Here is a 26,660-nt window from a genome sequence, read left to right as displayed (position 1 = left end):
ATCATAATGCAAAAACTTTTATGTTTACGAGGCGATTAATAAAAAAGTTCTAACGCGTAAATGTACCTTTTGTGGCTACAATTAAAAAACATAAATACCTAAGAAATGTGCATTGCTTTAGCTACCCTCTCTATCAATTAACAAAAGAAGCGTCGATATATGGAGACAGTACGGCCTCTCCGAAGCCGTTTGAAGTAGCGTCAACGTAGGCGTTGCTCACCAGCGGCATATAGATAAGATTACAATGCCTTAAATGCGATTCTTTTCATGCAATTTGAGTTTCCGAAAACAGTAATTAGGTGCTCTTGGAGGGTAGAGCGTCATCACCGCGGTCTAGTCAATCGCACACGTATTATTGTTCAAACCTATTTACAAACCATAGCCTCTGACGTCGTGGGGAGGGATCGTGTAGAGAATTTACGCTAAGTACAACATACATACATATGTATATATGTATGTACATACATACGTGTATGTATGTGAATGAATAAGCTGAAAAGAATTTACTGCTTAATCCGTAAAGAAATACAATATATATTTTGACGTCGAAATATTGTGAACGAATGCCTTGGGGTGCAGTGACTCGCACTGAATTAGTTTGCTACTAATAACAAATAGTATACAAATTGTTAAATGCATAAGTGCTACATGTAAATGCATATACAAATGTGTGTGAACAAATTTACTTATTTAATGTTATCTAAATTATTATACATATGAACGTATGCAGTGTATGAAGTGTAATAAAAAATATCGGTTTTGACTTACGCGTCCGAGTCAGAAAATAAATATCTACAATATATTCTACGTAAATAAATATATATGAACAACCATATGTGTGTACACATGCTTACATATTCGGCGTGCATTTTGCAAGCATATGTGATTTTTTAAACTCTTTCCCCTCCTTCCCTTCCGCCTCTATGCTGAATGCTGTTTAATATGCAAACGAGCAGTAGCAGCAATAGCAGTCACAGTCGCCACAATGTAGCAACGACAACGCCAGTCACTCCTGGCACGCCCGATTCAGCGGGCATATTAATTGGCGCTGCGGGTCAGGCGGTTTATGAGAGGCGCAACAAAACCATTCTCCATTACTTTCGCGATCGTACACCGAGTCATACCCGTACACAACAACAACAACACTACTATCAGCACAACCCAGAGCAGCAAGTTGCATTTGGTCGCCAACGACAAGAAGCCGTCATTTATCTAAAGGAGCCGCGTTTTATTAACAAACTGGCGCTACTGAAAAGTTCGAGCACACGCGATTTGTCGCGTTTGAGGGTCGAGGAAAAATCTGTCGATATTATATCGCCGACTACAGTGCATTTTGATAGCTCCACAAACAGTAGTAAGTCTTCAAGCGAATCGCCAGTGGCTCAGCGTAACCAACAACGCAGCCTAGACAGTCTCTACTGTGAAGGGTATTGTTCGCGACGTATTACAGAACTGGAACAACGCGTTACCCAATTGGAGCAGCAAGTACAAGCTGAACGAACAGTTGCCAAAGATCTGTCCACGCGCATACAAGAACTCATACGTCGCGTAGAAGATTTGAGCCAGTTCAAGGCGTCCGATAAACGAAAACTTAGCAGTTTTCGTAAGAAAGGCTCGCAGGCAAATACAAGGTGGATGAATTTGTCGAATTGGTTTAAGCAACGCCCCAGTATCGCAACTTTAAAGGAACAAAATATCTACAATGGTGAGTGGAAACTTGCATTATCAATGTATTAGAAATGAAATGGAAATAAAAATAAATGTCTCTTTAAGGTTTTCAACTAGTTTTAGCTAATTTTTGGACAATAGATCAATAAAGAGTTTACATTAAAAAAAATATAACTCAATAGCGGCTTTAAAGGAAATTCTTTAAAAACTTTTGGCTTAATACTTTCTATTTTCTACAAAAAAAAATTATTCAATTAGAACATTTAAAATGCATGTACCAAGCTTCTATATATTCAGTATATAGCAGCTGTAAATTTAATCAGTATTTCTATTGATATCGCTTCATAGCGATAAGAGCTTTTGCAATATTTGGAAGAAGTTAAAATATAATAAAAATAGTACAAATGAATATATGTACATATTTACACATATGCGTAAATACGAAACTATGCGTACACGACAAAGATAAAGCTTCCAAACACATGCATATAATATGTTAAATACATATAGGGAAATTGCGTTTATCGGCAGGCTGTATGGAGAAAGGCAGCCAACCCTTTTTGATAGTGGACTGACCTTGTTATGGTTAGTGATAACCAGCGGTGAATAGTTCGAAGCTGTCCTAAATCTACATTTATTGCAATAAACATGTATTTTAATGCTTTCCAAATTTACTTTTTTATTTTGTCAAACTAGATGAACCTTGTTTCGACACAGATATCGAAAAGGTCTCGAAACATGAGATCCATAAAACCATACCGAAAATCGTTGTGGACTGCTGTGATTTAATTTATGAACGCTATCGCAAGGCTTCGGAACCCATCGAGGGCATATATCGACAGTGTGGGGATTATAATAAAATTCAAACTTTGCGCTTTCGTATTGATGCAAATGATTATGAGTCATTAAGGCAACCGAATATAGATATACATACATTAACTGGCTTGCTCAAATTATTTCTGCGCGAAATTAAAAGCCCACTGGTGAGCGCGAATGAAGCGAAAACTTTTATTGGTAAACCGAATCAGTGGCGTAAGTGTTGGTTTTCTTATAAAAATTATGAGTAATTTTGAAAATATGTTTGCATGGTTCTTATGAATTAAATCTCTTTATAGTACTGACCGATTTGACAACGAAAATCGAGATCTTGAAAAAACTGATTCGAACTTTGCCGGAAGTCAATCGTGATACAATGAATTACATATTCGAACATTTCAATAAGTAAATAAATATTAATTGTTATTTCATATTTCTTTTATAAACCGAATAATTTTTAATTTAAGGCTGACGAAAGTGCCTTTACAACAAATCAGCGCCGATACACTTGCCATATCAATAACACCAACCATTTTCCATCCCCTACAGAAGGGCGCTAATACGGCGGACTTGCAGGAGATAATTAAGGAGGGCCAATTGCTAGCAGATTGTGTTAAAATAATGATCGAATATCATAGTCGTATATTCGAGTAAGTTATGAATATTGATTTTATATATTAGATCTGTGTGTATTGTGTTGTTCCCTTCTTTTCTAATTTTTTGTTTTCAATAAAGAAAGTTTGAATTTACGGTTTTCGCCTACTAATTCCATGATACAGATGCCCGGTCGAGCGGCGGAGGAAACGCATAAGTGTGCAGCGACTCCGGAAAACCCTATCACAACCGGATTTAATTTTTCAAAATTTATTTTAAGTAAATTTGTCTGTGTACAGTATTTCATAATGTAATAAAAAGTCTGTATTTATAATAAAAATGTTTACATTTATTTACATATTTAAACAAATGTGTTTAGCCTAAATTTGCAGATTTTCACCCACCTTAATATTGTGTTTTATTCTTCTTGCAATCGTAGACGATGTTGTGTTAGAAAGGCCACATCAAATATAGCCTCCTGCTGCAGCAATTCATGCACTTCGTACTTCATGGACTCCTCATAAGCGTACAGGATGCTTGTGTCATAAAGCATCATTTTGCAATGCGCTAAAGCTAGAATGCAATTCCGCAAACGTGCAATTACCTCTCGGTCTGCTCGTGGTATTACTTCATTCAAATTCTGCGCATAGCCACCATCACCGCCATCAGCTTCGTTATTCACAGTTGGCGATATCCATATAAAACCGTTGTTTCCCAGAATTATGGATGCACCACATGTCAAGTTATGAAAATGCGTCTTACGTCGCTTAACCAGTGAAGGAAAGACTTTAACAAGTACTCCTTGTGATAATTTGCCATATTTCAAACTCCGTGTGTAAAGTGATAATGTGCCTTCATCAAAAATATTCTGCACTTCAGCCGATATAAGATCACCCTCCTGTAGATATTTACGCATCATTTGTTCATCTTCCACACCTCTTCGTCGCAATTCGCCGCCCGGTAAATTTACAGAAGATAATAACAATACGGAATCCAAACGTGAGTTCGTATCCACTTTCCAACGTCGTTGTTGTACTTCAGTAATGCGCGCAACCACAACATCTCCAATTTCACCTACATATCGGCTCTTAAGTGGTTTTATAGAAATTAGCTTGTTCACCTGTTCCATCACTCCAGCTACGGATGCTTTAATATCTTCACCTTCAACATAAGTGCCATGGCCCTTCATGAAGCCAAACTGACCAGTGACCACTTCGCCGGGTGTGTAAAGACGTGGTGCCCTTGTTTGGTTTTGTGCCAACAAACCCATATTGACACGATCAATAGCTAGCCGTATATTAACGTTTGTAGTCATTATTACTAATGTTAAACGGATAATATTATTATTTTCTTTATTATTAACTTAATTTAAAGTAAGTGATAAACAAAAGCAACACGCGCAATTTCTTTAGTTTGTAGTTGCCAGATGCATAAATATATTTTTGTTTATCCAACATTTCTAATGAAAATATATGTACATATGTATATACAAAATTTCGAAATATTTTTTAAAAGAAAAAAAATTATTTATTAATTATTTAAAAATATATATATACACACAATTATTTATTATATAAAAATACTAGATTCAATTGAGGTTTTTTGTCAAGTATTTTATTTGTAAACTTACAGAAATAACAATAGTATATTCACTATTTGTGAGAAAATAAATTCTCATTAAACCTTGTGCCTATAACATACGTGCTTCCTTTATCGGCCAAAGTCGACAGACTACTCGACTTTTCACAAGTCCTAATGGTATTGGACCATAGTAGCGTGAATCTGAACTGTTTTCACTGTTGTCACCTTCAATCCATATGTAACCACGAGGTACATATTCATCTTGAAATTCATTTACTTTTTGTTTTTTACTTGTTACTAAAACGTCAATATCAGTATCTATTGGTTTTGTGTTATTTTTCAAAACGATTCGGTCTCCAGGTATCCCTACAATGCGTTTACAAATGAACTGCTTGGGATCAGTGGGAGATACAGCAATGATTATATCCCCTCGTCGTGGATTGTGAAAACGTGTGGATATGCGTTCTGTCAGCAGGATGTTTTTCGAATGCAATGTAGGTTCCATTGATGGACCATTGCACTGAAAATGGGTCATTAGTACAAGTTGAGCTCATATTTCTATTTCCACCTTACCACTACAAAATCACCGACATATTCGAAAGTACAGTGCGTAAGACAGGCATACATCATGCTGTATTTTATTACGTCTTTTACTCTTGAAAGTATAGACACCATATTGGCTTTAATTACGAATATTAAACATTTTTTAACTAAAAAATTTATGTAAAATAGAAATTTGTATGGCTAGTAGGATATCAGCTGTGAGTAAAACAACGTTAAACAGCTGAGTCGTTGGGTACATTCAGTGAATAATTAGAAATTTCTTGTGCAACTGGAATGTGCGCGTATATGTACAAGGCTTGTCCGGAAAGTAATATGATCGGGCCTAACAAGACATCGCAGCCGATTGGAAGTTGCACCACGACAACGCCCCGGCTCACAGCGCCTTTCTTGTGAATAGCTACCTAACCAAGGCCGGCATCCCAACACTTCCGCAGACGACCGGACTTTTTTTGTTTCCTTGCCTGAAAAGGCCAATGAAAGGCAAGCATTTTGAGATGACAGAGGGGATCCAAGCTGCATGCAACTCGACTCTCTATAAAATATTTAAATCGACTCAGTCCTATTACTTTCCGGACAAATCCTTTATTTGTTTTTAAAATATACATATGTATATGTTGTCGCATGTAAGAGTAGCTTAACTCGAGTTACGGAAAAATCTTCCAACCTTCGCAGTTTCGACGTTGACCTTGGCAAGGATAATCAAAGTTAGTTTGCTTTTACATAAAATCTTAGAATGTTTATACCAGTAGAAGAAATATGCAAAGGTATATGAGTTTTTCCTCCAATCTCATTTTCATCTACTTCTGCATATCAATTCCCTCAGTTTATTCTCCCAGAATACTGTATTTTAAAAGAATTTGAGACATTCAGTGTTGTTTATTATAGATTTCATATATGCGAATTGAAGAAGATTTTTTCCACAACAAATGTGCATTAAGCATAAAATGTGAGAATTACATTCATGAATTCAGATATTTTAATTAGTAAATTGTACATACAAATACTCTATATACGGCGCTCCATTTTCAAATTTTCTTCAAGTTTGAACTCTTTCAAAACTTCGCTAAATGTCTTATTTTAAATTACACATATCAAATTACATTAAATTTGGTTGTTTGGAAGAAATTCATAAATTTTCCACAGCATATATTATATTTCAATTTCGTTTTTTACTCATCAATAAATTACAATTATTTTTAACATTAAGCGTCTACAGATAATGATTAATTTTGTTCCATGCTGTTATATTGTTAATATGAAATGAGAATGTTAATTTTTTCAAATACATTTCTTCAACATATTATGTCTATCCACTTAGTCACAACAAAAATACTACTACGTTTTTGTTTAATTAATGCTTTCATTAATTATTTTACCCTTTTTTTTAGAAAAGGTGACTCAATGCAAAATAATATATGAAGTTCAATAATTATTTAGGTACACTTTTAAACCTTAGAATAAATAATGGAAATTAACTATTTAAATTTAAGGAAAAAATATTGCATTTTAAATACAAAATAAATTAAATTAAATACGACTAAACAACACTCATAATATTAATAATAAATATTTTAGCGAAACGCGCAAATGATCGATATATAAATTTGTATAAAATTATATACATCACAAAATTATTTCGAAGAATCCAACAGGCAGAATTATTCTGCCTTTTTGCCCTCCTCCTTCTCACGCTTTGAAGCACGTTCGCGCATATCTAAAGCGACCAAGTCAATACTGGCTACATAAGCATGCAGGCAGGAGATTAAAGACTTCAGTAGAGCAAATGGCGCCATGAGGATAGCCAAAAGTTTAAACAAGGACATTCCAAAGACTATTGAATTAAAAAAAAAAAATTTGTTAAGTGTTCAACAATTTGACTCATGACATGTTGTATCAACTTACTTAATGGTCCGTAAGTGAAATATAAAAGATACAGGCAAACATAAAAGAGTTCATTAGCGCAGCACATAAATGTAAGCACATTTTTCTGATAATAAGTACGCATTATTATATTCTCCTTAACATCGAATGATTTGTGCGATGTTTTTCCTACCATGACGCTCCTAGAAAAATTTATAAATCAGTATATAGATATATTTTTAACTTTCACTTTCTTACGTTTGCATATAAAGCCAATGACAAGCAATATCAATGGCAATTGAGACCTGGAACCAGAACATATATTTGGGGTAAAAGTAGCTGAGCGTCACCAGAAGACCCATAGTACCACAACGATCGGTCAATTGATCCAACATCGCGCCGAAACGTGTACCTAAGAAAATAAATAAAATGCGTATTTAATATGTTTATACTTAATATTATTACAGTAGAGATAAATTGCTGACTTTTGTACTTTCCATATATTGTACAGAAATTTAAATACAAGTATGACGTGTTTATATGCAATTGTATTGCATCGTGATATGAAAAAGTAAATCTCTGCAGATAAGACAACTTTTGAATTTTATTAAAAGTGTATACTTTTACGTTTTAACTATGGAAATAGCAAATAATTCTTAGATTAAATTCCTAATCAGCTAATACAAATGCATATAGATAATTTTTTTGTCTCTTATCTTTATTAATTTTTATCAAATGATAGTTTATGATCTTTTGAATTTATACATATTTATACTAAAAAAACAAATTTAATTTATAATACTTACTTTGATTAAAAGCACGCGCCGCATGCCCATCCACGGCATCTAGTAGAGCGCTAATGACGTAGCACCATCCGGCGGCCACATAATTAGTAGACATGCACCAGAAAGCTATCAACGCTAGTATAATGCGAGCATATCCTGTAAAAAGCAACAAATAACTTAGTTACCTCATATACATGTGGAAAATCAATAACTATTCGAATAATATGCTTAGTTACAAAAAATATCTAAGACAGGTTAATTGAATTAACGTGTCATTCTACGTTTTTATCATGCATGTAATGTTGCATTACAATTACGTGTACATTACACCAATACGTACCAATTAGATTTGGAACAAAAAAGAATACATTATCGTGTTCTGTCAGCGCCATGATATTACTCTCTGAATTTACTGCAGCTCCTGGTATGCCAACGTTACTATAACAAACGGTTATATTGTATATTTACAGAGAGATAAGACCTTTCCGAGCCCGCTAGAACTAATTATGACTATTCCAACGATATTACTAATGTTAATTGCAAATACACATAGATCCGACACACTTTATAGTAATAATATTCTTAGTTGGACTCTATTAAAATTGAAACAACCAAATATATTATATATTTATTTTGAACTTTTATTTTCTTGGAATGCAATTATAAAATGCTGGACGCATTAAACTGCAGTTTACTGGACTTTTAATTCTACCAGATTTTTTTCTTTCTGAAAGAGTTTCTACAACAAATTTGGAGAAGTACGTTCAGTGTAAGGCGCAGCAAAGTTGAAAATAATACTGTCAGGGTGGCGGAGTTTCAATAATTAGGTGCGAATTAATCTCCGATTTTAATACCTTTTAAATAACGAAAGGAAAAATAATCTAATAAGTGCGGAGAAATAAAATTATAAAAAATTAGCACAGTTCATGCGTATATCGAATGCGCTTTCTATAAATCTTTTCCTCATAAATCCCATTTTCAGAATTTAAATAAATGTAATGTTGAGAACTTTTGATTGCAACTCTGTAGGGAAATTTGCTCGTTCATCGCGAAGTTGAAACGAAACGAAAAAACCTCGAATAGATTTTCTGGTCACAGTCCTTGTGAATTTTGAGCAGACAAATTCGTGCATTAAAACTTTGTGAAAATCGTTAAAAAATAACAAAAGATATTTATTTGACTTAAAAAAACTTGAGAAAACTAAAAGCAAGTTATGAATGGAACGTGTTGATGCAGAAAATGCGTTGAAATTTTCACTGGCTAAGGCACAATGAAAAAAAAGTAGAAGAAGCATTAGTGGCAGTGTGTGTAAATGTTCAAAGCAGAACAAAAAGTTGGAAATACGGCGTGAATGAAGAAACGTAAATGTAAGAAAAGGATTAGAGTGCGGGCAGAAAAGTAGTTAAAACTACGAAGTAATTGTATGTAGGATTTTGTGCGTAGCAGTTACCGATCGGCTGAAAGTTGTGCATTCAACACTACGTACAATGTGATATTTTTTGTAAAACGATTTACTACAATCATAAATATACTTGACTTAAAAAGGTTGATATATTTGTAAGCTATTAACGACATAAGTGAACTCATGTCGCTAACGGGAAATTGTGAAAAGGATAAGCTAAATGAGTTTGAAAATTAAATTCTGAGGTTCAAGCTATTGCATATGACGTGTTTTCAAACCTCTACATTGTGAAAGATGAGGCAATCTCATGAAAGTCATGCGCATATTGTACAAAAGTCAAAGTTATTTTTAAAGTAAATTGACTATGATATAAAATATGATTTGTGAATCAAGACCAAAGTTGTTTGTTGTGAAGGAACCAAAAAAAAAAAACTTACCTGCCCGTAAATTACCTCATTTTGTACGATCGCTTTTCGAAACCAATTTAAGGTGTATTTGCGAAAATACGAAAAGAAAAAAGAACAGGGTTGCAATATTGTCTCTCGTATGACAGATAGTATTTATTTATTAGAATGTTTACTCAATTTAATTGCTAGAGTGAATCTTTTCTGCTATTTACAAATTTTGGCTGTATGTAATTTTCAATTTAAAGTTTTCTTCAAAAGACCTGGAATTATAACCTTAAAAGTAATCTTTGTTTCCATTTTAGATTTTCATACATATTGTTGCTTTTCTTCGATTCACATATTAGATTGTAGTGTTGTCTCTTTTAATCAAATGTGGTTGCAGTATGCGGCATGTCGGCTTAAGCGATTGAAATGGCGAAGTTTTTTTTTGTCAAATCGCTGTTTTTTATGATTTGCTTTGTGTATGTTACGCAGCGAAAAATCGTGTAAAATGTTATAAGAAGTTTTTAAAATTCACGGGAAAAGAATGAGCTTTTTTAAAAATATATTAAAACAATTATTATGTATTATATATATAATTATGGAAATAGATAGGTTAGTAATGATACATGCCCTAAAGAAAATATTCTGATATGTGTTATTTGGTTTTCAGTGCAACTCTTTGACAGTAAAATGAAAAATTAAAAAAAAAAATAAGTAAATCATTAAAAAGAAATACTTTGGCAGACAAAGCAAAAACAAAATCATTGATTGGTTACAAAGTGCTGGCACTGCAATTGTGGTTACATACGCAAACGTCGCCATAGCCACGTACGTCCGTGGCGGATACACCGGCATTGGACAACTATCTGGCTACTCACGCTAGTGGAACAGACCGAATTATTTGAACAACGAGCAGGGTATAGAATTACACATAATATTCAACATCACAACGTACATTTTAACGTTTGTTGCAAAAATTCATATTAAGAATTTTGCATAAGCTCCAACCGGGCTATCAAGCACATTCTAATAATTACACTATTTTAATGGCATTTGTTTGCCCACCTCCTCCTCCTATGCGGAAAAATGAACAATGAAATCAGTGGTAAGACTCTTCTATCCGTCACCGCATCGATTGCCGCTACCATCATACCTGACACACCTATTGTGTCCATAGCCGGTGCCACTTTAAGTGAAATAACCACTACAACAACTTCAACGACAACAACACCGACACCCACACCAACACCAACATCTTTCATACCATCAAATAAAACCAACAGAGACCATATAAACGCCAATTTGCCAAACAATCCAATGTCTGATGCTGCTGTCGCCAAGTCAGCTGGAGGCAACGGTACCGCCGCTGCAAACAATACCTTATCTAATACACCAGCAGATACAGGTGGTATCGCCGGCAAAAATTCTTCACTAGAACATGCCACTATTGTGAACATTGCCAATGCTGGAAAATCAGATGACGCTAATACAAATGCATCAACTGACACAAAGGTAAGTTTAATTCTGTGATGTTCCTATATTTCATTAGTTCTAGTAGTGGTGCTAACAGAATTAAATCACTTACCCCGACCTGTAAAGTAAATGTATAATTTAAGTTTGCGGTTCTTATACAAACGGTGCGTATTTGATATTTAACGTGTATAAATATGAGTGAGGACGAAGGCCATCATCACACAGCAGCTTATATGGAAAGACAACTGCTAATGAAGTTTAATAAAAAACGTAGGAAATCAATAGTGTGGCCTTAAAAACGTTCACCTTTCTCCTAATACCAATATACCCATTTAAAATCTGTTGTTTTTGCAGCTGTAACATTCTTTCCTATCTATTTATCTAACTTTTGTATTTCACAGAACATTCATAATTTTTTTACGCTAATTATTAATATCTTTCAAAAAACAAGTAATAGTGACGTACATATACTCGTATATAGTATGTTCACATACATATCTGTATATACATATGTACATACATATTTGTTGAAGATAAGGCGATGTCATATGAACGGTGTTATTGGACAAATAACTGCATACAATATTACTAATTTTATGGAAGATAATTGACTCGCTTTAATACATTTTTTAATATAGTTTAGCTTTTTTATAATTTGTTTCTAATGCATAATTTATAGCACATTTCCCGTAACCAAATGTTTTACACAATTATATACTTCAAACTATAGAGTCCATTGCGGAAACTAAATATACACTGTTTTTTGACCTTCACCTTTTGATCCGTACTTTCTAAGTTGACCGCAACAGCGACATCCAATCCGTTGCACCCAAAATTGACACATTGTGCAACGCAGATTTTAGTTTAACTCTATAATTACTGGTCTCCAGTTCCACGCACATTTTCTATTTAGTAATTTAATGTTGTCAATATTTGATGTTCATGTGCCCATATAATATACTTTATAAATTGTTCATTGTTCACATGCATACAAATTACCATACTTTTTTGTATGTACATATGATATACTTAAGCATTTGTTTCAAAACCTTTTTCGTTTGTAATCCTTACTTCTACCTTCTTATTCACATGGCTACGTGGTAATGGTGACAAAACAGAATCATAACTAAGTCAAAACTGTTCGGTGGTTAGATTTTACCTATCAGCACCTGATACAAAATAATAAACATATAAACATAGAAAACCGCAATGCTCCGTTAGCAGTGAGCGTTACGACAACTCCCAATTACTGAAAAGCAAAAGCAACACAGATCGAACACAACGGTTTGGAATGCTTGGTTCGGTGAAACACACATAGGCCGTTGGCGTTCGGTGTATGTCCGTCCGATAACAAATAAAGGGGTAAAGTGTTTCGATTTAAAGGCAAACCAAAAACCGCATTACTGCAAGGGCAGCGCAACATCAAATAATATATATTTTTTTTTATTATATTTTCATACATATATCAATAAATTTTTATTGTGATCAACATTTATAGTGAAATTATAATAAACACTTAAATGTGTAGGACGCAAATTCATGAATGTGTTTTTCATATCGAATGTGTTAGTTGAAGAGAAAATATTACAAAACCAGTGTGCAAAGAATATTATAAGATAACAATTTATTAAGGCAAATTTTGTAGCTTAATTTCAAATGTTCTTTCTTCATGTGAACAATTAACGGATTTCGCCAAAATCAAGTACTCTTACCTGCTTTATATCGATATAATAAGGTTATGATTCGTTTTACGTTTTAAGATCTTGGAATTAAATAATTATTATAACTTTGTAATATAATTGATTCTATATAAATTAGGTGATTGTGCGCTAATTTTAACTGATAGAGAGAATTATGATTTGGTTTTTAGTTTTAAATATATATTCTCTTCGATATTACAGAAATCTGATATCTCCGATTTAGAAGAACCAGAGTTAAAAAAGCTACTAGACGAGGCCTACAATTATAAAACACCTAAGGACAAAAAAGATAAAAGCGAAATATTCTTGGTTGGCAAACATTAAATTTACTTTTAGAAACTAATACTTAATTAAAAATGTATATGTATATTTTAGGATTTGCTGCAGAAGGTGGAAAATGAAGATCTGGGCATAACATCGACACGTGCAGATAGTCATCGTCATCATCCGCATTCACAGAGTCGTCATCAACAGAAGCAGGGTGGCTCATTGCAAGATCTCTTACAGCTCCCATCCGATTATCGACGCCAAAATCATACATCACGTCACAAGAAAAACTCGTCCGTGTCTTCACGGCAACGTGAGGGCGGAAGTTTACCCAGCAACGTCAATGTTGCCAATTGCTTGCTAAGCAGCTTTGGTCAACAATCGTCCGTATATACGGATAAACGTGTGCGTCGGGGTATTTTGCCAGGCGTGGAAAGTGCTACAGTTTCTTTGAACAGCAACAAGACATTGGTCGGCGTAGTTGGTCTGGCTGTTAGCGACCCAAACTCCAATTGTTTGCTTAGTAGCTTTGAACAGCAGACACCTGCCTACGCGGATAAACCTGTTCGTCGTATTCTTGGTCTTGCTGGTGGTGATCCCAACGCAACTACTGGTGGTACAGGCACCAGTGGCAGTGCTGGCACGAATTCAGTAGGTATATGCAGCAAGGACAGTGGAAGCAGTGTTGGTGCTAGCGTGACAAGTGTCATTGGAGGCACTGGGAATATGGCGACCACAGCGAGTGGCCATAGTGTTGGTGGCACGATGGCAACTGGCGCGGGTATTGTTAATAACCCAGTAAAAAGTGCCAATTCCATTACTGGTAGTAGTGATTATATTATTAATATTGGCGATATGATCGATATTCAACAGCAGCAGCAAATTTTACCATCTAAAGCACAAGACGGCGGGCAGGTAATAAATATAGCATGTTTTTCATATTTTTTCTTATAATATTGTTTTACTATATTATAATATAAGGGCTTGCCGTATTATGAACGTGTTGATATTGATATGCGCATACCGCGTCCAAATTTGCACCGTGGAGAGGGTGTGGATTTCGCCCCAGCACACTCCCATCATTATGTAGACGAAGTAATTCGTTTTCATCAAATCGATGGCGGAGATGGTAGTTTGTGTGAGAGTGGTGAAGTAGCCATTTCAGTTAACAATCTTGGCAACAAACTCAAGTCGGCAGCTGCGTCCTGTTCCCTCCCGATGCCGTTAGACGAGCGATACCGGTCCATTAAATCGGTGATGGGTGAGAAGGGCGAAAACGCCGGCGCCAGCTTGAATGCAGCAGTTACAGCAAAAGCTTCCGGAACAATAACAGCAAACAGTGGTGGTTCCATCAGCAATTCAAATAATAATTCAGGTGGTGGTGTCGGCACCAACAGTATCGGTATAGGCAGCTACACAAAATCACTACCATTATCGGTAAGTTGTAATATAATGCAAAATAATTGAGAACTTAAAACTTATTATGTGTTATTTCTACTGTACCAGCGTCAGACTGACGAGAACGGCAACGATTGCGAACGTCAGCAGCACAATAGCAGCAGCAGCAGCATTACTGTTAGTGCAGGTCAATCGCAGGCGAAGGCCAAAACTAAGAAGAAGCCACAAAAGGACAACACCATACCTGTCGATGTTGAGAATGAGGCTGGGTACCGCGGCAAGGATCCTGTCGAAGTATTGCTGAAGTTCATAGAGGAAGATTCCAAGCAGAGCGGTAGTGGTGGCAACAAATTCGCCGAAAATAATAAAAAGAAAGAGCGCAAAAAGGAGAAAGTGAAACAAAGTAAAATGAAGAAAAGCAATTCACTGGAGGAGTTGCGTAGTTGTGCCAAGATCGATGTTGGCGAACTTAAACAATCAGCTGCCACTACTGAGAGCAATAATGTCACAATGCGCAGCAAAGGTAGTGGTGGTGGCAAGGGTGGCAAGAATAATTCTGCTTCTATAGCTGATATAAATAAAAACTTCGATGGTGGCAGCAAGGAAGGGACAACCACTTCGCCAACTAGCGGTGGCAAGCAAGCGAATGCAGTTGCTACCAATTCAAATACAACGGTTAGCAATCGCAAAGGCGAGCGACGTTCATGGGGCACTGAGGAGTTGCAATATTTGGGAACTGAAGGCAGTGTTGGCGGTGCTGGCAGTAACAGTGGTTCCGTTGCTAGTAGCGGTGAGGACAAGGTGAAGGAAAAGAAAGATAAGAAAAGTAAGGAGAAGGATAAAGATAAAGAACGCGATGTAGAAAAGGAGAAGGATAAAGGCAAGGATAAAGATAAGGAGAAGGAAAAAGACAGTGATAAGCATGATAAACTGACAAATAATAAGATTGACGGTAATACAAAACTGGATAAACATGAAAAAATTGATAAAGTTGAAAAGGCAGAAAAGCAGGAGAAAGTTGAAAAGCCGGAACGAGCCGACAAGACGGAGAAACGCAAAAGATCCGAGAGCATTATGCAAACTCCGATTGCCAACACAGTGGAGCGTCAAGATGCTGGTACACCGGTATTCTCGGCTATCGACTTATTGTCTATGAATGCGCTGATATCCGAGACGGCCGAATTTCATGTGGTTACCAAAAAGAAGAAGCCAAAGAAGCAGCGCGCTTCCATTGACGAAACTCATTTTACACAAAACTCGAATTATAACAACAGTGGCCACAACAACTATAATAATAATAATTGTGGCACAACTTCGCGAGCGCACAATATGGTATTGAATGCACAGAAAAATAACAACAACAGCAATAATAATAATAATAATGTGTCACAACAACAACAGCAGCAACAACAATCACGTTATAAATACCATAACAATAATGCGCATGGATTTAACTCGTATGGAAACGGTGGTGGCGGTGGTAGTGGAAGTAACAACAATAGCTTTGGCGAAGATGGACGTCTTGATTATCGCAATAATTACAATTCTAATTATAATAATAACTACAATACCAACCACTCGCATCAGCAGTATGGCTATCAACACCAGCAGCAGCAAGGTCCTTACCATCACCATCAGCATAATAATCAACAACAACAACAGCAACATCATCATCATGCTCACAATGTGAACAGCGGCTCCACAGACAAATCGCGCCGTAAATCAACTTCCTCAGTGCCACCTTCGGAGAAATCCGATTCTAGTGATCTCGATTCAGTGCATTCCTTGCCCATAGAATCAACCACAGCTTCAGTGACCAAAAACAAACAGCGTCACAAGCAGACCGACGCATCGACCACAGCTACGCCAGAAACACCGAAGAGTACGGCGAGCGGTGGTTCACCAGGTTCGGCGCCGATTTCCTATGCACATATCGCCGCGGCAGCTGCTGCGGATCGTTGGCCCAGTCTGGACGCTGCCAACAACAATAACAATGCAATGCCAAATGGCATTAATACCTCTCCTACTATTGCCAACAATATGGCCGAACAGTTGCAGACACAAGTGACCAACAATTGTGAAATTGCTACATCCTCCTCACTATCAAATGCCAGTAACAGCCCCTCCACGGCAGCAGCAGTGTTTGCTGCAGCAACAAACTCTGCCAGCAAACAGGGCAAGAGCAAGAAGCTCACCATCAAACCAGATTTCCCAGAGCTGGGTTCTAGCAATGCTACGATTGCGACGGCGTCAGATAACAGCAAGCCAAACTTAGCGTCCGCAGCCATTCCCGTGATTGCCGCCGCATCGAAAACGATATCATATTCTCAGCGTCTAGTTGCCGCACCCGCACAATTAATCACCCAGCCTAACATTGTAGGTATTGCAAACGGTGAGAAAGTGGCTGGTCCCACAGTCGACGCAGTCATTACATCTACCGTTGCTGCTACTACTGCTGTTCCAGACACCAATACCTTAACGGATGTCAACAAGGTTGATATCATCAGTGGCATCTCGGCGCGTTTGCCACAACAGCAGCCAATGCAGCACCAACAGTCACAGCAGCAAATGCAGACTCTACAAAAGTCAAAAAGTGTCGAACACGATAATTACAGTTTCAATAGTAGTAACCTGGATCAACAATATCCGGCCTTAGAAAAGACAGTGAAACGTCATAGCGCCACTAACGTATCTATTTCACCACCAACGGCTGCCGCCACAATTGTTGGTGGCGCAGTGGGCAGTAGTGGTATTCCAACACTGGCCGCCAGTTCGGTGCCACCCGCAAATGTTACTAGTTCCACTAAATTTAATTTCGCCGCGGCTGCCAAACAGCTCGTGGTCAAAAGCTGTTCCGTGTCACAATCGATATTAACGCAAGATCCGGCAATAGCAGGAGCAGCGGCGCAGCCATTAACAGTTTCATCAATAACTACCTCAGACCCTCCAGCTGCATACCCAACAGTACCGGGCAACGCGACCATTACTGCTGCAGCAAATGTTACGGTGGCGCCAGTAACAATGCCAGTCCGCAAGTCAAAAGAAAAGTCACCAACAGCTGTATTTGCGCCGCCGACAGCGATCAACGCACTTGCAACCGCAGCAGTAGTACCAATCGCAAGTGCAAACTTAGCTGTCCAGACGCCCGATGTAAGCGCTGTGATCATTACTGCACGGAAAAGCAAGAAAGAAAAGTCACAGCCAGTGCTTATCGCAGATCCGACCATAAGCTTCACAACAATCACTGAGCCGCATGCTCACGTTGCACAAAAATTGAGTACAGCCACCCAGACGCAAGCAACGTCCATGGATATAGATACTAGTGGTAAAACTTCGCGCTCACAATCAAATATAGTTGCGAGCAGCGAAACGGTTGTGATACCACCCATTGTGAGCAAACCGCAAAGGCAGCATGTTAGCACTGCCACTAATATCAGTAAAAGCCACATTGCATCTGCTGCCACAACGGCAACCAACCCTGCAAATGCCGGCGCCGTGGTAGGTCCGCTAAGTTGCAACGCGCCTAGCAACCGGCCGGCAGTTATAATTTTGAATGACGATCGCACCGGCGACAGCAGCGCCGTTGGCATTGAGTTCACGTTTGGTGACTTCAACGAGGACGAATTGAAGTTCTTCGACGACAACATTGACGAAGACGACTGCTCGGATGAGTTGGCTGTCGATGATTCGGCGATACAACAGCCGTCACAACCAGCGACCGCTCCAACTTTGAACACTGGTGTTGCAAACAGTGCATATACAAAAAATGCTGCCGTGCCAGTAGAATTGGCTAATGACAACATTGTTACACCGTTCGTAGAGAACGTCGGACTCTATGCAGCTGTCAGGGCTTCATCGCCACAGCCAACTTTTATCGGGCCGCCCTTAAGCAACGTTCCTGTCGTTAAAGACATTGGACTTATTGTGAAAACGCCAGTAACCGCAGTCGGTAACTCTGTCAACAATAACACCGTTGATCAAGCCAACGTGAATGACAATAGTAGCGTTGTAAGTGTGGCCGGTTCCGACACTGACCTACAGCTCCAGCTGCAGTTACAGCAGCAACAACAGCAGCAGTTGCAGCGGCGAAATAGCGAAACGCAAAAGTTGCAACAACTAGAGACTTGTAATGACATTGAGACCGCCATTATAGCTGCGGCGCGTGCAGCCGCCGAACAGCAACATCAACAGCCACCAATGCAGCCACCACCGCTGCAGCAACAACGTTCATATCGGCACAAACACCAACAACAATATAGAAGTACTTCCTATGGCAACGCTTACGAGCCACCACAACAGCGCGAGCAACGTTCACAGTCCGCGTACACGCGTGATACGCCGAATAACTACCAACAACAACACCACTATCATAGTCAATACCATCAGCAGCCGCACTATCACTACCACCAAAGTAGCAGTAGTAACAGCGCCTCACGCAGTCGCAGCAGTAGCAGTAACAACAATGCTAATTCATATGATGTTTCGGGCAGCACACCGCCTCCACAGTCACCAAATCCCACAACATCCGTTGTTGTGAATATACAACGTAAAGAATTCGACATACATTTCATACCGCCCACAATGTCGAACGCATACAACGCGTTGCAACACAACGAGATTATTGTGGATTTCATTGGCTCCGGTAAGTGCCAGCAAGAAACATTTGCACCGCTTATTTGTAAAATTCAAGGTTCTATCTCTAGTAGTAGGCAGTGTGAGCATGTAGCGATATCACATAATGGGAATTTGAGCTCTCTGAGTCCCCACTTTACATTGGGTCTTTAAAAATTTAATGCACTAAATTTTTTTCTTATTTCCATAGCTTGGGAGGAAGTAGCTAAAGTGACGAAATTCTACGAAGGACAATAAAACGCCGCCACAACAGTAGCAGCAAATACATAGGCACTGCAATCACTGCATTACAACATAAACAAAGCCCAAAATTAACAAAAAGAAAAACGACAACACGCTCAATGCGTCAAACATGAAAAGCCGCAGAGTCTGACACAATTTGTTAGCTACAGCGTGCCTACACTAGCGTGATGTAGACATGACTGTGAGCTTTTCCAAAATGTATAACGAGTAATTACCGGCTTTTGGCATTTTGTGTTATATCGGCTGAGCGCTGCAAAAAGTGAGTGCTTGTCATGCTGTCGTTTGGTTAAATTAAAGCGTAACGCTGAACTTATTGCCGTGGATGCGCGTTGCATTGTCAAATAAACGATCTTGTACGTATAGTTGCTTATTTACAGTATGTTATTATAAGTGTTTAAATATATTATAAAAAGAACTGCGAAATCGTAAGCACGCAAAAGCAAACAAATATAACAATTATAATAAAATCCAAATACAGAGTGGGAAGAAGAGCGCGTGTGAAGGAAGCATACTTGTAATATACAAGGATATATATGTATGTATATATGAAAAATATAAACACAAATACACATAAATATATGAAACCAAAAATATATATATGTATGTGTATATTGCTTTTGTCTGTACATGGCTGCTTGTGTGCTTTTATCGCCTTCTAATTCACTACTTCGCTGAAACTCTAACTCTAACTAATATAAATACTATTTTAATTTACTTAGAAGTTAATCAGTGAAAATGTTAGTTTATAAAACGAATACGAATTCGAAATCCATAGAGAGAGAGAGAGACAATGTGAAAATGAGCGTAAAACATGAATTGAAATAAATACGAAAAAATATAATTATGAAAATTGAATTAAAAAAAGCAAACGTATATATGTATGTACAAAAGCGTGTGGAAATGGTTTGAGACAGCACATAGGAAAGCAACGTCAACTTGAACTGTATGAAATCTCTCATATGTACTTGAAAAAAAAAATATATATTTTAATTAAATTGGAAACTATGCATTAAAATACAACAACCGAACAACCGAAACAGCATTGAGTGTAACGCTGTGAACGAAGGGCTTAAAGTACAGATGTTTTTACAATGCAGCAAATGTCTGGCAAGCGGAAACGTGACTGAAATGGCAACTTGGCGAACTCTGGCGCTTCGGATTTGCTCTCTCTAATAGTACGCAAGCAAAAGAAGCTGTACAATACATATAGTAGTTATAGAAATGCGTACATATACAAAAATATATATTAAAACATTTAAATATACAATTAGCTACTATAAATGTACTTTATTATTATATGTTTCAATTTATATATATGCTGTGCTGCTGTCTCGGAACGCCGACTGCACTCAGTGAGTGCGAGAGTGTGAGAATGTAGCATAGAGAGTCGTGTGACAAAAAGCAAAATTAAATAAAAAATTAATTTGTAAAAAGTTGGAACAGTCACACGCATAAAATCTAAACAAAACCAACTGTAACAGCGCCGCACCGTCTCTATTGCAGCATTCCAGTGAGCGTTCTACTTGTAAGCAAACGCAGCGGCAGCGCAGACAAAACCACAAAAAAGGCATATATAACACAACATAAATAAGCCAATAAGTGAAATAGCCGTAAAGCGAATCAACTGAACTATTAAAATAATGCATAAATTACAAAAATAAAATAAATAATAAACACACACACGTACACAACTCATATGGTGGAGAACATTTGCATACATGCACATTTATAGATATACATATATATATATAGATATGCCGCTCGCATTAATAATAAAAATTAAAAGCTGTAACTGTATAATTAATAATGGCAATGAAATCACGCGATATTAAAACTTATTTAACGCTAACTAAACTACTAAAAATAGCAACAAAATTCGCAAAAAAAAATACAATAACAATTAATGAACTAAAATCGTTCAATGTATATACTTAGTAAGTATTATAAGGTTATTTATAATTGAAAATAAATAAATCAAATCTAACGTTTAGCAATAGCTTTACTAAAAAGCACACTAATGCTGCATGAAGTCTAAGATTAGTTAAAATTGAAAGAATATAAATTAAGCGCGTTAATAATTGAAGTGAACTAAATTCTAACGCATACAATTGTGTATTAATAAAAAATACTAATATAATGGCAAAAAGTAAAATAACGGTTATGATTTTTTCATTTCATTAATAGCATTGATTTTTTAGTTCATATAACTTATTGAATTTGTTTTTACTTAATTTATGTAAATCAACTTAAGTAGATAACGCAAAAATGGTGATTGGCTGTAAAGCATGACTAAAAAAAATTAAAAAAAAATATGCGTAATTAAATAAATAATTCGCTATGGAAGAACAAGTTTGACAAAAAGTAAAAGTGTTGCGATTCAGCAAAAGAATACAAATATTAAGCGCAACTGAATCAGCCGTGCATGAAAACAATCACTGCTTGTCGGATATTTACAAATTGCAATTAATTGTATAACTATAATTTATGTTTTTTTTTTATTTTTATTGCTGTATTACGAAAAAATGTACAAATTAATTTTGGTTAATTGTCATAATATAAATATTTTTACACTTTTCACATTTTTTCAAATATTCAATATTTTTATAATATAATATTTTTTTCTTAAAAATCTGAAAAAATCTGAATTTTCTAAAATTTTTTAAAATTGAAGTCGAAAAATTGGATTGAATTTTAGTATAAACTATTTCTTTTCTGTATAATCTTAATTTTTTTTAAATTAATTTATTTTTTTCTTATAAAAATCTGAATTTTTTAAAATTTTTCAAAATTAAAGTTAAAAAATTAGATTGAATTTTGGTATAAACTTTTTCTTTTCTCTATAATCTTTATTTTTTTAAATATTAATTTATTTTTTTCATATAAAAATTTGATTTTCGAAAAGTTTTTAAAAATTAAAGTTAAAAAATTGGATACTATTTTTGGTATAAACGTTTTCTTTTCTGTATAATCGAAATTGCTGGTTTTTCGTGTCTAATATATATATACATATGTATACATACATATGTATGTATATTTTAATTTATTGAATTTTTTATATAAATTAAATTTTTTTGTTAACAAAACATTTATTTATTTTTATAAATTAATGTTTTCTTATAAATTGATATTTTATATTTTTTTTAAATTAAAAATAAATAAATAAAAATTCCTTGAATACTTCTCTTTTTTCTAAATAATTGAAATTGTTGAATTTTTTCGTGTCTAATATCATATGTACATATTTCATTCGAATTTACTGTATATTTTTTCAATTTGATTTATAAATTTAAATTTGCATTTTGTTTTTTTATGTTGTTTTGATTTTTTTTCGTTTCTTTTATTAATTTTTTTCAATTTTTATTTTTTTAAATATTTTTTTTTTTTTAATGATTTTATGATTTTTTTTTTGAAATGTTTCAAAGCGTTTATATAAAGTGCATTTGTTATTGAAATATCGCGCATTAACCCTATTTCCATATTCTATTTTAAAAAAATTCTTCCAACTTGTACATACCGACATTTAATATTTAAAAATATTTCTATGTATTTATAACTGCAAGTGCACATAGATAAGAGACTTACAAAGAACTTGGCTACGGCAGCATTGCGAAAAAGTATTGAGTGTAGCAACTAAGTTAGCGTTGCGTTAGTAAGATTGCATTTCAAGTGTTGAATGTATGTACATATGTATGTTTCAAGTTTTGCAACCAATTTAAATAAATTAAAATGCTTAAAATCGGCAAACTATTATAACATATATAAAAACATACATACATACATATATCGTTAAAAAAATGAAAAAAATATAGAATTTACTGCAAAATATGATAATTACTGAAAGAAAATAATAGATATATAAAAGTTTATTGCGAATAAAGTGAAATTAAAATTTTTCTACCATGTATTTGTAGCTAAACGTTAAAAAATTTGGAACTAAAAGATCAATGAATTTTCGATAGATTTTTTTAATTCGAAATTAATCAAACTCTGCAATCTAAATAAACACGTTAACATAGTTTTCGTGTTTAAGTTGAAAAAGGGAAATACAAAATATTTGTTACTGTACAAGTATATTGAAGTTGGTTTATAAAAATATTAATAAAAAGTATAACATGTATTTACATATACTATTCATGTGTGTAACAAATTTCCTCTAATCAAACAACCTAAATTAATATTGTGTATATTTGTATAATCACTTAAATGGCTTATAATTAAATAACTTTCCGTTAATTTTTGAATTTAAAATTTACAAAATAACGCAATAATGCATACAAATAAAAAGCATAACACATTTACACACACATTCATACATAAGAAAACAGTACCAGATGAGTTCATTAAGCTGATTTTGTATGACCATGACTAGGTAAAAATGACTATTTGTTAAATATAAAAGAAATTTAAATTTCTTCAAATAATGCGTAAAGCATATACGCCATAAAAATATTGTGTTTGAATGCTAGAGATTTTTTCTTCCAAAATGTGCACGACAGCCGTTACGCGAAACTCCATGGCCGTCTGTCGCTGCTAGTGTCACCTTGCAAATATTTTTTTTTACTCTCCTATGCGAGTGCGTAATTAAAGCATAGTCTACAGTAAATATTACTCACCGCCAAACAAAAAATGCATGTGTGTATATCGTGGCCTTCAGTTTTGCTTTTCTTTCACATATCACCTTATTTAGCAATTATTTGCCATTAGCTGCGCGCAATATTTGCTCTACATACATATATATAATATAAAGAAATACGAATTGCATATCATTTAATGCTCGGCGCTTTTTAAATAAGCACATATGTATATACACTCTGGTACGCTTGTAGTCAAATACAAAATGTAGAAAATACGAATTTTCATTAAGGAGAAGTAGCGAAAATGTGGCTCAGGGTAATTACATAATTAAAACATAAATCCGTAATTTTTTATTTGTTTTCAATGATAATTTCGTGGAATGCTTTGTGCAAAAATTGTAAACTAGCATGTGTAAATCTTTATTGGAAATATTTCATTTCCAAAAGTCTATTTTTGCATTTAATACAATATTTTCAAATTTAATAAATGTTCGAAAAAAATGATTTCAATAACTAAGATAGAGTTGTTAGAAACTTTAGCGCGTTCGTGTGAGCCGCGCCTAGTCTCATTCATATACATATGTATTTACACTTTTATGATAACATATTTTGCCATTATAGTGTATATGGTTCCTTGCAAAAATAAAAAACAGCAAATAATAATGAAATAAAATACACATTTAATATATAAAAACAAAGCAAAAGAAATATAAATAATGCGGTTTGTGATTTAGTAGAAAGCAAAAGTGTAAGCTTGTTCGAGCTCAAAGCGGCTGAGTTGCGAGAAAAATGTAAAATAAACACACAAACATACACACTCCATCCATGAAACACGCCTGAGTCTGAGAGTACTTGAGTTGCATAGTTGAAATAATACGAAAATAAATATATATTTTAGTCTTAATGTTAAAAATAGAAAAAAAATTAAAAACTTAACTTTTGTTTTAAACGATATGTATTATAATAATGTATGCATGTTAAAAATAAGTTTCGAAAAAGTAATGTTAATTTTCTTATAATTTTATGCGGGTATTCTGTTGTCAGCTTTATTTTGTTACGCGATTGCATTACGTTCACGTTACGAAAAGCAAAAAAAAAATTATAATTTATGAGGTATATTTAAATTGCGTACAATAAGTTCAAAGATGTCAAAATTTGTATTAAGAAACCAGCGCAACACGCTTTATCACTTCGAAAAATGTATTGCAAAAAAATAATTTCGTATTGTAAAACAGATTAGCAAAGTACAGTTTTTTAAGCTCAATTTGTTTCTTATTTGAGTAATTCTATTTTCGAAAATCGGTATTCTTTTGTTTCTTTCAAAATTGTAATGCAGTTTGCTGCCTAATAATGAAATGAGGCAATAACTATTATATTTCAATTAAATAACTCGTAACATTTAATTAAATATTTAATTTATTTTTCAACATTAAATAATTTTTTAATGCCGTATAAATTTTTATTCTGTTATTTTTTGTTAATCTAATATATGTACATATATATTTTTTTATTTAATTTTTTTATTGTTAGTATAATTTTTTATATAATTTTATACTTTTCAAAATTTCAGTGCAGAATGCCCGCGTATTCAATCTTATCTCAATGTCAAAATTTATAAAGCATACATTTTTTAATTAATTAATTATTATTTTTTTGATATTTATTTATTTTTTAATTATTATATATTTTTTATTTTCTTTTATGTATTTTTTTTTTTATAAAAAAATTACACTTCAGAATGTCCGCAATTATTTATTTATTTTTTTAATTTTATATATTTTTCAATAATATATTTTTTTATTTATTTATATTTTTTTACTTTTCTTTATTTTTTTTATATATTTTTACTTTTCTTTATTTTTTTATATTTTTTTACTTTTCTTTATTTTTTTATATATTTTTACTTTTCTTTATTTTTTTATATTTTTTTACTTTTCTTTATTTTTTTATATTTTTTTTTTTTATAAAAAAAATTACACTTCAGAATGCCCGCGTATTCAATCTCAATGACCAATGCTTTTTCTTTTAGTTGCGGCACGAATTTGCAACTCGACTTAGCTAACATAGTGCACTTTTAGGCGCAATTAATAACAGTGTTTTTGCTTAAACAACAAAAATGATTTGTACATAGATGATTATGTACTAAGCAGTAAATAGAATTCACTTAAAGAAGTGGCGTGCAAAGCGAAGTGAAGCTTAAGAACATTAAAACTTTAACGATAAATATTAAATACATACATACATAAATTAATGTAGGTAAGCAAGTACATAATATAGATATATTTCATATTGATAAGCCAAGTATATGCGAGTTTATTAATAATTAATTATTAAAACGTTAATTGCAAACATAAATATATGTACATATATACCTATACATACATATATACTATCTAAGCATTAGCTTGCAAATCTAATACAAATATATACATATGTATGTACATATATCTAATTTTAAAGCAAATGCAGCAAGCCTAGCTCTGTGTGTGGAGTTATGCAATTTTCAGTGGATTTTTCAACTTTCTTACAAATTTTTTGATTATGAAAGGTTTTGCATTGCAAATTAAAAAAAAAAAAAATATGGCGAAACTTTTTTCGCTTAAAACTAAGTTCCAACAAACAGCAGTGCCTTCGTGCCCAAGCTGCTTCCACTTCCTTTGTTTACGCCCGAACATAATATAAACATTGTAAAATATAAAAAAGTTAAAGAATAC

General features: G+C 34.4%; 5 protein-coding genes across 9 annotated transcripts; 2 read left to right on the top strand and 3 right to left on the bottom strand.

The window, feature by feature from the left end:
• Positions 1-289: 289 nt before the first annotated feature.
• On the top strand, positions 290-3,418 carry LOC126760112 (rho GTPase-activating protein 15). 3 transcript variants are annotated; one of them, XM_050475531.1, is made up of 5 exons: positions 290-1,705; positions 2,365-2,700; positions 2,784-2,889; positions 2,952-3,134; positions 3,224-3,418. In XM_050475531.1, exons 1-5 carry the CDS (start codon positions 931-933, stop codon positions 3,390-3,392), a joined length of 1,569 nt encoding a protein of 522 aa, XP_050331488.1. In that variant the 5' UTR covers positions 290-930; the 3' UTR covers positions 3,393-3,418. The 3 variants fall into 3 exon arrangements, with proteins under 3 accessions (XP_050331488.1, XP_050331490.1, XP_050331489.1); XM_050475532.1 differs by having other exon boundaries at positions 300-1,705; positions 3,220-3,418; XM_050475533.1 differs by lacking the exon at positions 3,224-3,418 and having other exon boundaries at positions 297-1,705; positions 2,952-3,138.
• On the bottom strand, positions 3,406-4,498 carry LOC126760123 (exosome complex component RRP4). The gene has a single exon (XM_050475553.1). The coding sequence runs from the start codon at positions 4,391-4,393 to the stop codon at positions 3,497-3,499; it is 897 nt and encodes a 298-aa protein (XP_050331510.1). The 5' UTR covers positions 4,394-4,498; the 3' UTR covers positions 3,406-3,496.
• A 172-nt stretch (positions 4,499-4,670) lies between these two features.
• LOC126760128 (mitochondrial inner membrane protease subunit 1) lies at positions 4,671-5,447 on the bottom strand. Its single transcript, XM_050475562.1, has 2 exons — positions 5,233-5,447; positions 4,671-5,179 (listed from the first exon to the last, which is right to left on the bottom strand). The coding sequence occupies exons 1-2, from the start codon at positions 5,332-5,334 to the stop codon at positions 4,769-4,771; spliced, it is 513 nt and encodes a 170-aa protein (XP_050331519.1). The 5' UTR covers positions 5,335-5,447; the 3' UTR covers positions 4,671-4,768.
• A 632-nt stretch (positions 5,448-6,079) lies between these two features.
• LOC126760124 (CDP-diacylglycerol--inositol 3-phosphatidyltransferase) lies at positions 6,080-12,222 on the bottom strand. Of its 2 annotated transcripts, none has more exons than XM_050475556.1 (5): positions 11,907-12,222; positions 7,890-8,024; positions 7,342-7,495; positions 7,126-7,286; positions 6,080-7,054 (listed from the first exon to the last, which is right to left on the bottom strand). In XM_050475556.1, exons 1-5 carry the CDS (start codon positions 11,974-11,976, stop codon positions 6,882-6,884), a joined length of 693 nt encoding a protein of 230 aa, XP_050331513.1. In that variant the 5' UTR covers positions 11,977-12,222; the 3' UTR covers positions 6,080-6,881. The 2 variants fall into 2 exon arrangements, with proteins under 2 accessions (XP_050331513.1, XP_050331514.1); XM_050475557.1 differs by lacking the exon at positions 11,907-12,222 and adding an exon at positions 8,209-8,631.
• LOC126760102 (platelet binding protein GspB) lies at positions 8,969-21,527 on the top strand. Of its 2 annotated transcripts, XM_050475504.1 has the most exons (7): positions 8,969-9,235; positions 10,330-11,171; positions 13,034-13,141; positions 13,208-14,014; positions 14,081-14,536; positions 14,606-19,139; positions 19,320-21,527. In XM_050475504.1, the coding sequence occupies exons 2-7, from the start codon at positions 10,746-10,748 to the stop codon at positions 19,364-19,366; spliced, it is 6,378 nt and encodes a 2,125-aa protein (XP_050331461.1). In that variant the 5' UTR covers positions 8,969-9,235; positions 10,330-10,745; the 3' UTR covers positions 19,367-21,527. The 2 variants fall into 2 exon arrangements, with proteins under 2 accessions (XP_050331461.1, XP_050331462.1); XM_050475505.1 differs by lacking the exons at positions 8,969-9,235; positions 10,330-11,171 and adding an exon at positions 12,566-12,697.
• Positions 21,528-26,660: the final 5,133 nt, after the last annotated feature.

The sequence above is a fragment of the Bactrocera neohumeralis genome, chromosome 5, assembly GCF_024586455.1.
Source record: "Bactrocera neohumeralis isolate Rockhampton chromosome 5, APGP_CSIRO_Bneo_wtdbg2-racon-allhic-juicebox.fasta_v2, whole genome shotgun sequence".
Classification (NCBI taxonomy): domain Eukaryota; kingdom Metazoa; phylum Arthropoda; class Insecta; order Diptera; family Tephritidae; genus Bactrocera; species Bactrocera neohumeralis.
This window is presented reverse-complemented; position numbering and strand designations above follow the sequence as displayed.

Bases quoted from the DNA above. Each gene is read 5' to 3' on its own strand.
- LOC126760112 (XM_050475531.1), top strand. From the start codon at position 931: ATGCTGTTTAATATGCAAACGAGCAGTAGCAGCAATAGCAGTCACAGT. The intron at 2,701-2,783 runs GTAAGTGTTGGT...ATCTCTTTATAG, and splicing joins TGGTAAACCGAATCAGTGGC to TACTGACCGATTTGACAACG. The intron at 3,135-3,223 runs GTAAGTTATGAA...CAATAAAGAAAG, and splicing joins TATCATAGTCGTATATTCGA to TTTGAATTTACGGTTTTCGC.
- LOC126760123 (XM_050475553.1), bottom strand. From the start codon at position 4,393: ATGACTACAAACGTTAATATACGGCTAGCTATTGATCGTGTCAATATG.
- LOC126760128 (XM_050475562.1), bottom strand. From the start codon at position 5,334: ATGGTGTCTATACTTTCAAGAGTAAAAGACGTAATAAAATACAGCATG. The intron at 5,180-5,232 runs GTAAGGTGGAAA...ACCCATTTTCAG, and splicing joins ATGTCGGTGATTTTGTAGTG to TGCAATGGTCCATCAATGGA.
- LOC126760102 (XM_050475504.1), top strand. From the start codon at position 10,746: ATGAACAATGAAATCAGTGGTAAGACTCTTCTATCCGTCACCGCATCG. The intron at 14,015-14,080 runs GTAATAAATATA...TTATAATATAAG, and splicing joins AAGCACAAGACGGCGGGCAG to GGCTTGCCGTATTATGAACG. The intron at 19,140-19,319 runs GTAAGTGCCAGC...TTATTTCCATAG, and splicing joins TGTGGATTTCATTGGCTCCG to CTTGGGAGGAAGTAGCTAAA.
- LOC126760124 (XM_050475556.1), bottom strand. From the start codon at position 11,976: ATGTGTCAATTTTGGGTGCAACGGATTGGATGTCGCTGTTGCGGTCAA. The intron at 7,496-7,889 runs GTAAGTATTATA...TTATTTTCTTAG, and splicing joins GGCGCGTGCTTTTAATCAAA to GTACACGTTTCGGCGCGATG. The intron at 7,287-7,341 runs GTAAGAAAGTGA...AAATTTTTCTAG, and splicing joins CATTGGCTTTATATGCAAAC to GAGCGTCATGGTAGGAAAAA.